Below are 14,188 nucleotides of genomic sequence, written 5' to 3'. Positions count from 1 at the left end.
ATTAATTTGAATAGATTTGAGCGGTCCGGAGGTCAATTCAAGCAAGAACGCGATTTTGGAATATCGGCATAACTTCAAAGAGGTAAGTGTCTTGCTTAACCTCGAGTGGGGGAATTTTCCCTTAGGCATTGAGTCTTATGTGCAATTTGTGTAATTGAAAACCATGTACGCAAGGTGACGAGTACGTGCTTGTGTTATATGTGCAAATTTTATTGAGTTAAAATCTTGAGCATATTGTGTAGTAAATTGGATAATTGTCGGCATATATTTAATCATCTAATTGTCGTGCCTAAATCCTTGTTGTTGACCCTGTTGTATTATGACAATTTGATGTGATTATTATTTGATTATTTATGAAATTCCGTGAATATGCTGGTTTGATAATTATTGAAATTTAATTCCATTTTGGATTTCTCCCTCTGCAAATGTAATTAAATGAGTTTAAGAAGAGGTATTTATATAATTATCTAAAATTGGATTAATAAAGGTTTTCTTTATGCTGAGTATTTTCAATCTCTATTGATTGTCTTTGGGGTGTTATATACATTTTTATGGAGCCTTGGGCTATTTGTTGTGAAATTAATTGATTTGTTATATCTTTGGAATTTGGTTGTGGCCATTGGAAAAATTATGATATGAGTTGATTTTATTATATTGCTGTGATAATTTCTCGTGTAAATTATTGTGTTGTGTGAATTGTTATTTTAGGGAGATAAGGGTGGCATTTCACTGTTGATATTATGTGGTTATAAGGGTGGCATTTCACTGTTGTCGTATTTGTTGGAATATGGTTTGGGCGGAGCGATAAGGGTGGCTAGAGGAGCGATAAGGGTGGCAATAGGAGCGATAAGGCTGGCCATAGGAGCGATAAGGGTGGCAATAGGAGCGATAAGGGTGGCTATTGTCAGGGACGATATGTAATGATGTGGGGTTGTGGTGTTGACAATTTTTATGTGATGTTGTGATTTTCTTATGTTTATTTTTTATACCTTGTGTAACTTGTCTTGTTGTTAGTAAATTGATAATAATCTGATTTATGTTGAAATTGGGAGCCTGCGGCTATTGCCAGGCGGTTTATAAAATAAAATGTGGGCACGAGGTGCCGTGAATTGTGATATGAAATGGGGATATCAGCACGTGAATTGTCTGTGCAGTTGTGATATAAAATGTGGGCACGAGGTGCTGTGATGAAATGATAATGATATTTGGCACGTGAATTGTCCGTGCAATTATGATATGAAATGAGGGCACGAGGTGCCGGGGAAATATGATGATTTAATTATGGGCACGAGGTGCCGTGGAAATATGTAAATGGGCTGAGACCCGTGTTTACGAAAAATATAAAAATGGGCTGAGACCTGTATTTTGATGATTATGAAATGAGGTGTCACATGGTGACTTTTTAATTAAAAGAATTATATTCAAAATATTTATTTGGAAGGATTTTACTTAGAAAGTATTATATAAAAGAATTGTATTTGAAAGATATTTATTTGAGGAAATTGTATTTGAAAAGATTTATTGAAAGAATTATATTTGAAAAAAATAATTATTTGAGAAAATTATATTTGAAAGAGAGTTATGTGGAAGAACTATGTGAAAGACATTTATTTGAAGGGCTTGATTTAATTGGGTGTAATTATGTTTATTAATTGTTGAGTGATATTAATGGTATTCTTGTTGTCTGTTGTGCATATCACTGGTTATTTTATCCTGCCCTTATTATTATTTGTTTCCTATTATTTTGGATATTATATTGCACAGATTATTAGACTAGTGAGTGTCTTGACTGTACCTCGTCTCTACTCCATTGAGGTTAGTCTTGATACTTACTGGGTACCGTTGTGGTGTGCTCACTCTACACTTCTGCACATGTTGTGCAAATCCAGGTATTGGAGATATCGGACTTGAGCAGAGTTAAAGCGCGATCATAAGGATTCAAGGTAGAGCTGCTTGGTCGTCGCAGTCCCTTGGAGTCTTTTCATTTCATTGTACTGTTAAATTGTAATCAAATAATATTGTATATTCGGTCCTCGTGATCGTTTCCATGTATTCAGTTAGAGTTCGTGACTCAGTACTACCAGTCTTGGGAGGTTGTATATCGTAATTATTTCCGCTGTTAGTTTTGATTACTTAAAAAAAATGGCTTCAAAATATAATTGAAATCGGCTTACCTTGTCTTAGAGACTAGGTGCCATCACGACGTCTGTGGTGGGATTTTGGGTCGTGACAAGTTGGTATTAGAGCTCTAGGTTCATAGGTTTTACGAGTCACGAACGAGTCTAGTAGAGTCTTGGGATCGGTACGGAGACATCTGTACTTATCTTTGAGAGGCTACAGAACTGTTAGGAAAATTCCATTTCTTTCATTCCTGTCGTATGGAATTTGTTGAATTTGGAATTTGAACCTTTGTATCTCCATTCTCTCACAGATGGTGAGGACACGTACTACTGGGTTAGCTGAGCAGACATCCGCACATACTGCTACGGCTGCAAGAGGCCGGGGCTGAGGTAGAGGTCGAGGTCGAGGAAGGGAACTTGCTGTGACTAGAGCACCTATGAGAACAACAGTTGAGGAGTCACTAGTAGCTCTAATTTGGGGACAGGTACCAGAAGCACATGTTGTTACCCCAGGACTTTAGGAGACCTTAGCATAGATCCTGAGTATATTTGTTACATTAACTCAGGCGGGATTGATCTCTGTTGCACCAAATATTTCGCTGATTGGGGGAGTAGCTCAGACTCCTACCACAACTTCAGAGCAGTAGGTTCACATTGTTCAGGTTCCGGGTATAGTACCGGTACAACCTGTTATTTCGGTTCGGCCTAAGGTCAGGCCCGAGGCATCAGAAGAAGAACAAACGAAACTTGAAAGGTATAAGAAATATAATCCACCAACTTTCAGTGTCACAACTACAGAGGATGCCCAAGAATTTCTGGAAAATTGTCACCGTATTCTCCGCACCATGGGTATTGTGGAAGTGAGCGGAGTTTCCTTTACTATATTTTCACTGTCAGGCACAGCGTATCGGTGGTGGAAAATCTATGAAGAAGGTAGACCAGCCGATGCTACACCACCAACTTGGGCTCAATTTTCAGAAATGTTCTTGAAAGAATTTTTTCCCCAGACTCTCAGAGATATGTGGCGCACAGAGTTTGAACGGTTGCCTCAGGGCACTATGACAGTGTCAGAATATTCTATCTGGTTCAGTGAGTTAGCCCGTCATGCACCTATCTTGGTTCCTACAATCAGAGAGCGAGTCCAAAGATTCATTGAGGGGTTCGATTATGATATTAAAATATGCATGGCTCGAGAATTGCAAACTGATGCTCCATTTCAACAAGTAGTGGAGATTGCAAGGAAGATTGAGGGCGTTTTAGGCGAGGAAAGGGAGTCTAAGGAGGCCAAAAGGTCTCGAAGATCTGGAGGGTTCAGTGGGTTTTACTCTTCAGCTAGAACCCACTATAGCGGAAGCTCGAGCAGTCGGTCAGCTCAGTCTGCATATCAGATTACTCGGAGTGCTCCAATTTACAATGCACCACCGACACGAGATTCTTACAGTGGTTATTTCAGTTATCCGGCACAGACTCAGTACGAGCATCCGCGACCTCAGAGGGGTTGTTATGAGTGTGGTAATACTAGGCATATCATGAGATATTATCCCAGACTTGGGAGGGGTGGATTTCATCAGAACACTCCACCTACAAGCTTTATTCCAGTTGATACTCCACGTGCACAGTCAGCTAGAGGTGGAGGACAGGCGGGTAGTGGGCGCCAAAGAGGTGGAGGCCCAACCCGTTGATTTAATCACTATGATTTGGCTGAGGCCAATACACTAGATGGTGTCGTTACAGGTACGATCCATATTTTTATTATAAAAGGATATTTCCCTTAATTTGATTCGGTTCTAAATATTGAGGTGAGTCCTCCTATTATTCTCCACTTATGGGTGAGCTTCATAAATTTGTGGCCCACTTATATGTTTATCCCTGTTGGGAGATTTAAGGATGTGAACCCGTGTCTGTCATTTTACTTTTGTATACCAGTGAGGGATATAAGTTCAAAAGTAATTTTTATTATTCATTACTATGGGTTTAATGTGTTTCAAAATAATTGATTCCAATTTTTATGAATTATATGCCCTACAGGTATGAGCGTTCATTATATGTTGTGGAAAAAAAATTGTTTGAGAAATATATTGAAAAGAAGAAAGAAAGAAAATTTAAAATTTCAGTTGGCACAATGTGCAACATACTTGTGATTCAGAGTTAAGGACAAGATTCTCACATTTTTACATGATGTGAAATACTTAAACCAGGCTGCAAGCTGCGATGGAAGTTATGTAAGGACGAGGTTCTTGTGGTAAAATATTTATGAGTTTAAAATTATCCCTTTGTAAAATTAATTTGTACAATAATATTAATAGGGAGTCATACATGTTAGGCTTATTTGATAATTCTTGTATATTTTTCTGTTCATATTCAGCCATTTTCGTGCTGTAAACATTGAGTTTTAGCCTATGAGGTAAGTGCCCAGGTGGCGTTAAATGTGACTCATTAATCCGAGTAAGTAATCATGAGGTCTTCATGCCTCACATTCTGTTGTCAGTATTGTGAAAATTCGAAATGAGGTGGTGGTTAATATGAGATTAATTGATGATACTAAAATTAATTATGAACAGCTTTTAAGACCAGAGATGTGGTGATGAGTGTACATATGATGCACTTCATGTCCGGATATCGTTATGATAATGCAATGCTTGTAATGCTGAGATCAATGTTATTGATATATACCTTGTGGATGTGTTGTTAGGAGTCGTTTTGGTGTTACTCTGGCAGGTGGATAGGCCCATTTACAGGGGAGACACTGCCGAAATTTTCTGAAAAATTTGGGAGTTAAAACAAATTGGGAGATTGACATGTGTGAAAGAAGAGATAAATTATGTTATTTGTTTGAGGACTGATCATGATGATCCTAAGCGGGGAAGAATGAAATACCCCAGAAAAAAATTTGAAGTACTTCAACACTATCAAGAAAATTGATGTGTGCTTAGGCACGAGTTGCTACAGCCAGTTGAGACTAATATCGTGCGTTAATGAAAAAAATCGGACTTTCTGAAAATGTTTGGAGTGTAAGAAATTGGACTTAAGGTTCACAAATATGAATAAAAGAAATAATATAAAATGAGATGGTGTTGTTGGGATTATCTCAAATGCAGTAACGTGGGATCAACTATGAGTATATGTGTAAAAGTAAAATCATCAATTTGGTAATCGCAGAATAATTCTTAGCGCGTTCGAAGACGAACGTTTTCTTAATAGGTGGAGAATGTAACGACCCGACTTGTCATTTTTAGAATTTATGCCCCGTTCAGTGACTTAATGTCTCGAGCAGCCTCGCAGTATGTATTATGACCCGCGTGTATGGTCGAGTTTGACTTACGGATGATTCAGAGAGATTTGGGACACTTAGTCCCTGAGATGGAAGCTCAAGTTTTAGGATTTTTACCGTAGTCGGAACTATGTGAAGACTACTTCGGAATAGAGTTATGTCGGTTCCGTTAGCTTCATTGGGTGATTTTGGACTTAGGAGCCTGTCCGGACTGTGAATCTGAGGTCTGTAGCCAATTTAGGCTTGAAATGGCGAAAGTCGAATTTTTGGAAAGTTTGACCGGGGGGTTAAATTTTTGATATCGGGGTCGGAATGCGATTCCAAGAGTTGGAACAGCTCTGTTATGTTATTTGGGACTTGCCTGCAAAATTTTACGTCATTCCGGGTTGGTTTGATAGGTTTCGGCACGAGTTTTAGAAGTTGGAAGTTTTGGAAGTTCATAATTTGATTCGATGCGCAATTCGTAATTCCGGCGTTGTTTGATGTAGTTTGAAGCCTCAACTAAGTTCGTATGATATTTTGGGACTTGATGGTATGTTTGATTGAGGTCCCGAGGAGCTCGGGTGTGTTTCGGGGTGGTTTCGAACCAAATTGGAGTTGTTTGGACTGTTATTGCTGAAGTCTGGTTTCCTTCTTCGCGAACGTGAAGGGAGTCCCACGTTCGCGAAGAGGAATTTGAGGGGCTGTTGGTTTGGCCTTCGCGAACGCGAAGCAGGGGACGCGAATGTGAATAAGGAACTGGGCAAGCCTTCGCGAACACGGCCAAGACAATGCGAACACGAAGAAGAAAGGAAGAGTGGGGCCTGAGGTCGTTTGGCCTTCGCGAACGCGAAGGAGTTGGTCAGCTGGTCATCACGAACGCGACAAGGAGTTCGCGAACGCGAAGAGGAAATGATGGGGCAGAAACAATTGGCCTTCGCGAACGCGGCGAGGAGGTCGCGAACGCGATGAAGGATTTGAGGCAGTTGGGTTTTGGCTTTCGCGAACGCGAAGCAATGGTCGCGAACGCAAAGAAGGCCTATCTGGGCAGAATTAAAAGTCCCAAAAAATGGGGGTTTGAGTTCATAACTCAAAATTAAATTTGGAGCTCGGTAGAAGGCGATTTTTGGAGAGATTCTTGCGTGGGTGTTTGGGGTAAGTGATTCTTATCCAGTTTTGATTAATTTCCATGATTATGTCTTTGAATCCATCATTTAATTTGGATTTATTGGATGAAAAATTATTATTTTTGTAAAATCTTCCATAAACGAAAATTTAAGATTTGGAAGTCGAGTTGTTATTGGAATTCGATAAAATTGGTATGGTTGAACTAGTATCGGAATGGGTGTTCGGATTTTATGAAAATTATGTCGGGTTCCGAGATACGGGTCCCGCGTTGACTTTTGTTGACTTTTTGAAAAATAAAATTTTTAAGTCGACGTATTATTATCAATGACAATGACAAACTTTTTTTTCAACACCATGCACCACACGCATTACTAGTTTAATATCTCCCCCTAAGCTTAGGAGGGATTGTTAGTAAATTATTCATCCTCCTAGCAGTATAAATACCCTACGTTAGAGACAATTCAACCATCTCATCTTTGCAATTACTTCTCTTTACAAATTTTGTAGGGAGGAAATTCTGCCATAGATTCCTTATATCATGGCTTCCAAAACAAGAGCCTCAGTTACCCTTTTCCTCTCATTGAATCTCCTTTTCTTTGTCATAGTCAGTGGAACTGATTGTGGCTCTTGTCATCATAATCCTCCTAGCACCGGTAATGGTGGTGGCAATGGTGGTAACACTGGTGGCTCGGGCAATGGTGGCGGCTCCGGCAACGGAGGTGGTTCGGGCAATGGCGGCGGAGGTGGCAATGGACAAGGCAGGTGCCCGAGAGATGCTCTGAAGTTAGGGGTATGTGCAAATTTACTTGGTGGATTGGTGGGAGTGATAGTGGGTTCTCCACCAACTTTGCCGTGCTGCAGCTTGATCGCGGGGCTGGCGGATTTAGAGGCGGCAGTTTGCTTGTGCACAGCCATAAGGGCAAATGTGCTGGGAATAAATCTGAATGTGCCACTCTCTCTTAGCCTTGTTCTCAACAACTGTGGAAGGAATCCTCCTACTGGCTTCACTTGCTAAGCCGAAGTACCCGATTAATTTTATTAATCCTCATTCGGCTTTTGTTATGTTAGTCATTTTGGCGTTTGCATGAATTTTTGTTTATGATCACTTTGTCAATTGTGTTATGCTACCAGTTCTAAATAAGCGAACTTGCAAAATAAAATAGCAGGATCGTAAAGCACAATTGATTTTATATATGTACTTTGGATGTTTATTAATATATGTACTATCAATTTCTGTTTCATAAGCATATTAATTGTGGATTTTACTATTTGTCTGCAACCCTCCTTGTGATAATTAAAATGTGCAATTATTTTTTTATAGTTACAGTTGAATTATATAATTATATTATGTTTAAAAAATATTTATTTCCACCTTCAGGAAATTCTGGAAATCTTTTAATAATCTACTTTATTCGATTGATTAAAACAACTTCATGTTATACGTCTTCCAACTTAATGGAATAAGGACTATGCTTACAAAAGAACATAACTCTATCTTTTAAATCTAAAACTTTAGTATTTGTTAGCACTGAATTCATTGTACCTAAAATTATGTGTTCAGAATTTGAACCTAATGTGTCACGACCCAATTTCACCTATAGGTCGTGATGGCGCCCAACACTACAGCTAGGCAAGCTAACTTAATAAATTAAGCATATATTGACAAAATTTAAAACCAAAAAAATAATAAAATATCAAATTCTACCAATGTGTGTGCCAAGACCTTGTGTCACGAGTGTATGAGCATCTAGCAGATTATACAAAATCTCAAATACTGTCTGAAATAGAAATAGACAAAATAAAAAATACAAGGAGAGACATTAGTAGATGCAGAACGGCTCAAAAAGGCAGCTCACCACTATGCCCCTGGATAACATGGGTGTAAGACGATAGGTCCCCCACTAGTACTTGCATCACGTCCTGCACAAAAAGTGCAGCAAGTGTAGTATGAGAATGTAAACAACATGTACCCAGTAAGTATCAAGCCTAATCTCGAAGTAGTAGAGACAAGATGACCGACTTTGACACTCACTATGGGTCAATAATAATAACTGAAATACAACTAGAATATCTAAATCAGCATAATTCACAGCATTTACAATAATTTATTTAACCAGCGGAAATAATCATATTCCTTCAAATGCAACAATTCTCAATATATTAATTAAATTCCTTAAATTCAAATAATTTCTAATTTATCAATTAATCTCATTTACAAGAATAATAATTAATTCCTTAACAAGCAGGAATAATAATTCATTAAATTTCAAGGATTCTCAAATTTATCAATTAGCTTCACAAGCTGAAATAACTATTAAAGTATCGTGTAATTATTATTATTAAGCACGATTTCTGCTGAGGACGTACGGCCCGATCCAGAGTGTCGTGTACACTGCCAAGGGACGTGCGACGCGATCCATAGATGCATCTATCCTGCCGAGGCGTTCGGCCCGCTCCACAAGAAAGGAGGACATTTTCTTATGTACCTCCGAAAGGAGAGTATATTTATTATAAGATATATTCGGGTGGAAGAATAATTTTTTTTAATAATTAATTAATTTAAACAGAAAATGAAGCATATGAGATTTCCATCCTTTAATATCTTTATCTAACAATTCACAATATATTCATATATATATATATATATATATATATATATATATATATATATATATATATATATATATATATATCAATTAATATTAATTAAATAAAGAATACAATTTACACAAGTAATTCATGCTTTGGGTCCTAAACTACCCGAACTTTAGCATTAATAGTAGCTACGCAGGGACTCTCGTCACCTCGTGCGTACGTAGCCCCCGTAATTAGCAATAACTATTCAATTTAATCCCTATGGGGTAATTTTTCCCTCACAAGATTAGACAAGAAATTTACCTCGTCTCAAAGTCCACTTTCTGATTATCATGTCGCATAAAATTCTCGATTCGATGCGGAAAAATCCGAAACTATCCAAAATTTATAAAAAATAATTAATATATGCTAAATGATTCGAAATTTATCTATTAAATAAATTACCTTATCCAAAATGGTAAAATTCCTAAAATTCACCCCGGGCCCACGTGCTCAGATTCTGGAAATTTTTGGATGGAAACATTACCCATAATCTCAAGAACTCAAATATATAATTTCTATCCAATTCCATAACTATTTTCGTGGTTAAAATTCTATTTTTATAAAAATCTAGATTTTTCATCTAAAGCCTTGATTTCTAAGATTTAGTAGTTATAATTTACCTACAATCTATGTATTTAACTCAAAGAGTGTTGAATTAACTTACCTCCAAGTTGTTAGTTGAAATCTCCTCTCAAAAAGCTCCAAATTTGTCCAAGAATGGAAGAAAATGGGCTTAACGGTCATTTTCGCACCTACGGAAGACTACCGCACATGCGGCTTTCACACCTGCGCACACAGCTTTGCACCTGCGCGTTCGCAGATACGCAAATCATCCCCATCTGCGGTCGATTGCCCCTTCCCTTTTCCGCTTCTGCGCACAAAAACTTGCATCTGCGAGGTTCGCTCCTGCGAGCTACTGCCGCACCTGCGAGTGTCGCACCTACGGCTGGCCAAGCACAGATGCGATTCTGATAGTAGCTAGGAGCTTCAGTTTTGGTTCCCAACTTCCAACTTGGTCTGAGCCTCGTCTGGTTGACACTCGGGGCCCCCGGGACCCCGCCCGAACATACCAACAAGTTTGAAATCATAAAACGGACTCGCTCGAATTCGCGAAACGTGTAAAACAACATCAAATCTATGAATCACACCTCAAACCAAATTGATTCAAACTTAAGAATTTCAAGTTCTTCAATTTACTTCCAATGCACTGAAATATACTTAAACTACTTGGAATGACACGAAATTTTGCGTGCAAGGCTTAAATCACTATACGGAACTATTTCCAAATCGAAATTCCTAACGGACTTCAATTACTCAAAAACCTACCCCAAACCAAATTTAAAGAATTCTAAACCTTAAAATAGTTGATTTTTACTATTAAGCATCAAAACGCTCCCGGGTTATCCAAAATCCAATTCGGAGATACGCCCAAGTCAATCATCATACGAACCTATTGGAACCGTCAAATACCGATTCCGGGGTCGTTTTCTCAAAATGTTGACCGAAGTCAAACTTGTCCATTTAAAGCTAACTTAAGGAACCAAGTGTTCCGATTTCAACCCACACACTTCCTATGATGATCTAAAATGTCATCTTTAAATTTAATAATTAATTTTGTATTCTAAGACCTCGTAAAGCACTATTTATCATTCTTCGACTTGCGTGCGCAGTCCGTAAAATTTTTCGAAAAGTTTTTATATGAAAAATGAAAAACAAAAATGTGAATTTAAGCTTTAAAACTCAACTAAGTTGACTTTGGTCAACGTTTTGAGCAAACGGACTTGGATCAGTGTTTTGACAGTTCTGGTAGGTCCGTATCGTGATTTGAAACTTGGGCGTATGCCCGGAATCAAATTTCAAGGTCCCTAACCCGATATATGGAATTTTGATGAAAAATAAAAAGTTTAAGTTCAAATAGTGACCGGATATCGAATTATGTACAAACAACCCCGAAATAGAATTTTGATGATTCCAACAGCTCCGTATGGTGATTTTGGACTTTGGAGCATGATCAGAATTTTAATTGAAAATCCGTAGTGAAATTAGGCTTGAAATGGCTAAAATAGGAATTTAAGTTTGGAAGTTTGACCAGAGAGTTGACTTTTTGATATTGGAGTCGGAATTCATTTCTGAAATTTTCATAGCCTCGTTATGTCATTTATGACTTGCGTACAAAATTTGAGGTCAATCGGACTTGATTTGATAGGTTCCGGTGTTGTTTGTAGAAATTGAAAGTTTCAAAGTTCATTAGGCTTGAATCTATGAGTAATTCGTGTTTTTAGTGTTGTTGGATGTGATTTGAAGACTCGACTAAGTTCGTATGGTATTTTAGGACTTGTTGGTATATTTGGTTGAGGCGTTCGGCCCGCTCCACAAGAAGGGAGTACATTTTCCTATATACCTCTGAAAGGAGAGTATATTTATTATAGGATAAATTCGGGAGGAAGAACAATTTTTTTTGATAATTAATTAATTTAAACAGAAAATCAAGCATATGAGATTTCCATCCTTTGATATCATTATCTAACAATTCATAATATATTCATATATACATATCAATTAATATTAATTAAACAAAGAATACAATTTACACAAGTAATTCATGCTTTGAGTCCTAAACTATCCGGACTTTAGCATTAATAGTAGCTACGTACGGACTCTCGTCACCTCGTGCGTACGTAGCCCCCGCAATTAGCAACAGTTATTCAATTTAATCCCTATGGGGTAATTTCTCCCTCACAAGATTAGACAAGAGACTTACCTCGCCTTAAAGTCCACTTTCCGATTACCACGTCACGTTGAATTCTCGATTCGATGCCGAAAAATCCGAAACTATCCAAATATTATACAAAATAATTAATATATGCTAAATGATTTGAAATTTTTCTATTAAATAAATTACCTTAAACAAAATGGTAAAATTTCTAAAATTCACCCCGGGCCCAGGTGCTCGGATTCTGGAAATTTTTGGATGAAAACGTTATCCATAATCTCAAGAACTTGAATATATAATTTCAACCCAATTCCATAACTATTTTCGTAGTTAAAATCTCATTTTTATAAAAATCTAGGTTTTTCATCTAAATCTTTGATTTCTAAGATTTACTAGTTATAATCTACATATAATCTATGCATTTAACTCAAGGTGTGTTGAATTAACTTACCTCCAAGTTGTTAGTTGAAATCCCCCTCTCAAAAGCTCAAAATGTCTGAGCCCCGATTTTTAACCATTCTGCCCAACAGTGATTTTCGCACCTGCGGAAGTGGTACCGCACCTGCGGCTTCCGCACCTGCGGAAAAACCTCGCAGGTGCGAGTTTTCCCTCGCCTGCCAAGCCTCGCAGCTGCGAAAAATGCTCGCACCTGCACGTTCGCAGGTGCGCCCGAGATTCCGCACATGCGATGCCAGACCTCCCCTTCTCTTTTTCACTTCTGCGCATAAACCTCGCATATGAGAGAGTCGCACCTGCGGCTGTCCAAGCGCATGTGCAAACGTACCAGAAGCAGAAGGCTTCAGCTCTTCTTCAAAATTCCAAAATTGATCCGAGCCTCGTCCGGTTAACACTCGGGCCCCCAGGACCCCGCCCGAACATACCAACAGGTTTGAAATTATAAAACGGACTCGCTCGAACTCTCGGAACGCGTAAAACAACATCAAATCTAAGAATCGTACCCTAAACCGAATTGATTCAAACTTAAGAATTTCAAGTTCTTTAATTTACTTCCAATGCGCCGAAACATACTTAAACTATTCGGAATGACACGAAAATGATTGCAAGTCTTAAATCATTATACGGAACTATTCCCAAACTCGAAATTTCAAACGGACTTCAATTACTCAAAATCCTACTCTAAACCAAATTTAAAGAATTTTAAACCTTCAAATAGTTAATTTTTACTATTAAGCGTCAAAACGCTCCCGGGTTATCAAAAACCCGATTCGGACATACACCCAAGTCCAAAATCATCATACGAACCTATTGGAACCGTCAAATCCCGATTCCAGGGTCGTTTTCTCAAAATGTTGACCGAAGTCAAACTTGATCTTTTAATGTTAACTTAAGGAACCAAGTGTTCCGATTTCAACCCAAACACATCCAAATCCCGAACCAACCATCCCCGCAAGTCATAAATCATTAAAACACATTCAGGAAGTTTTATTTAGGGGAACGGGGTTCTAACAGTCAAAACGACCGGTTGGGTCATTATATTCTCTCCCACTTAAATATACGTTCGTCCTCGAACGTGCTAAGGACTGTTCCAAAGTTGTCCAAAATCACAGTTTAACACTTCGAGCACCTACCCGTGCTACCACACCCAATTGAGCACATTAGCTTGAGCCAATCTGAAGATTCTCCCCTTTATTTAGGCGATTAAGCCTTAGAGCCCAATTCTAACATCCAAAATTCTCCACCATGCATGTTTCCAACCTACGAACACCGTATCAATCACTACATGATGCAACAATACAGGGTTGCATACCTTGGTTGAATTTAGACCATGCATCGCACCATTCACATGATCATAATATCATCCTCTGATAATAATAGCCGAAATTCCACGAATCTGATGTTCACAACACACCTCATGATACATATAATTCCTGTTCCAACTCTTGATCTACTTCCACGATGGAAGAAATGTGTAGGAATTCATAACCAACTGCTGAGTCAACAAATTATTGAGTTTCTCCTTCTAACAAGCACCATTTGCCTCATTATAGACCAAATAATGGTATTTGCTCTTTATTATACTTCATATAATCTGATCGTACTGATATCGGATCCAATAACCTTGTCTCACTTAGTATAAGCTGCTCAGGCAATAAACCACCTCAGACATGACAAAAAGTCTCATATGACACCACAATGATCTAATAAGCTACGGACTCGATTGCGATACATAAGGAAAACAGACTATGGAAAGGATTACTCAACCCGCATGACTAATTAAACAACTGAAAATGTGTCATAAACCTTCCTCAGAAAATGGGACACAAAACACACAAAATAGAATATAGGGAACTATATTCAACATCACACTGTTGCGGCGTG

The 14,188-nt window shown here is 38.2% G+C and overlaps 1 protein-coding gene across 1 annotated transcript; it reads left to right on the top strand.

Moving 5' to 3' along the window:
- Positions 1 to 7,013: 7,013 nt before the first annotated feature.
- On the top strand, positions 7,014 to 7,652 carry LOC142180210 (14 kDa proline-rich protein DC2.15-like). Its single transcript, XM_075251160.1, has one exon. It carries the CDS (start codon positions 7,037 to 7,039, stop codon positions 7,511 to 7,513), a length of 477 nt encoding a protein of 158 aa, XP_075107261.1. The 5' UTR covers positions 7,014 to 7,036; the 3' UTR covers positions 7,514 to 7,652.
- Positions 7,653 to 14,188: the final 6,536 nt, after the last annotated feature.

Source organism: Nicotiana tabacum, chromosome 4 (genome assembly GCF_000715075.1).
Source record: "Nicotiana tabacum cultivar K326 chromosome 4, ASM71507v2, whole genome shotgun sequence".
Classification (NCBI taxonomy): domain Eukaryota; kingdom Viridiplantae; phylum Streptophyta; class Magnoliopsida; order Solanales; family Solanaceae; genus Nicotiana; species Nicotiana tabacum.
Note: the sequence above shows the minus strand (reverse complement) of the source record. Positions and strands in the feature narration are given on the sequence as shown.

Bases quoted from the DNA above. Each gene is read 5' to 3' on its own strand.
- LOC142180210 (XM_075251160.1), top strand. From the start codon at position 7,037: ATGGCTTCCAAAACAAGAGCCTCAGTTACCCTTTTCCTCTCATTGAAT.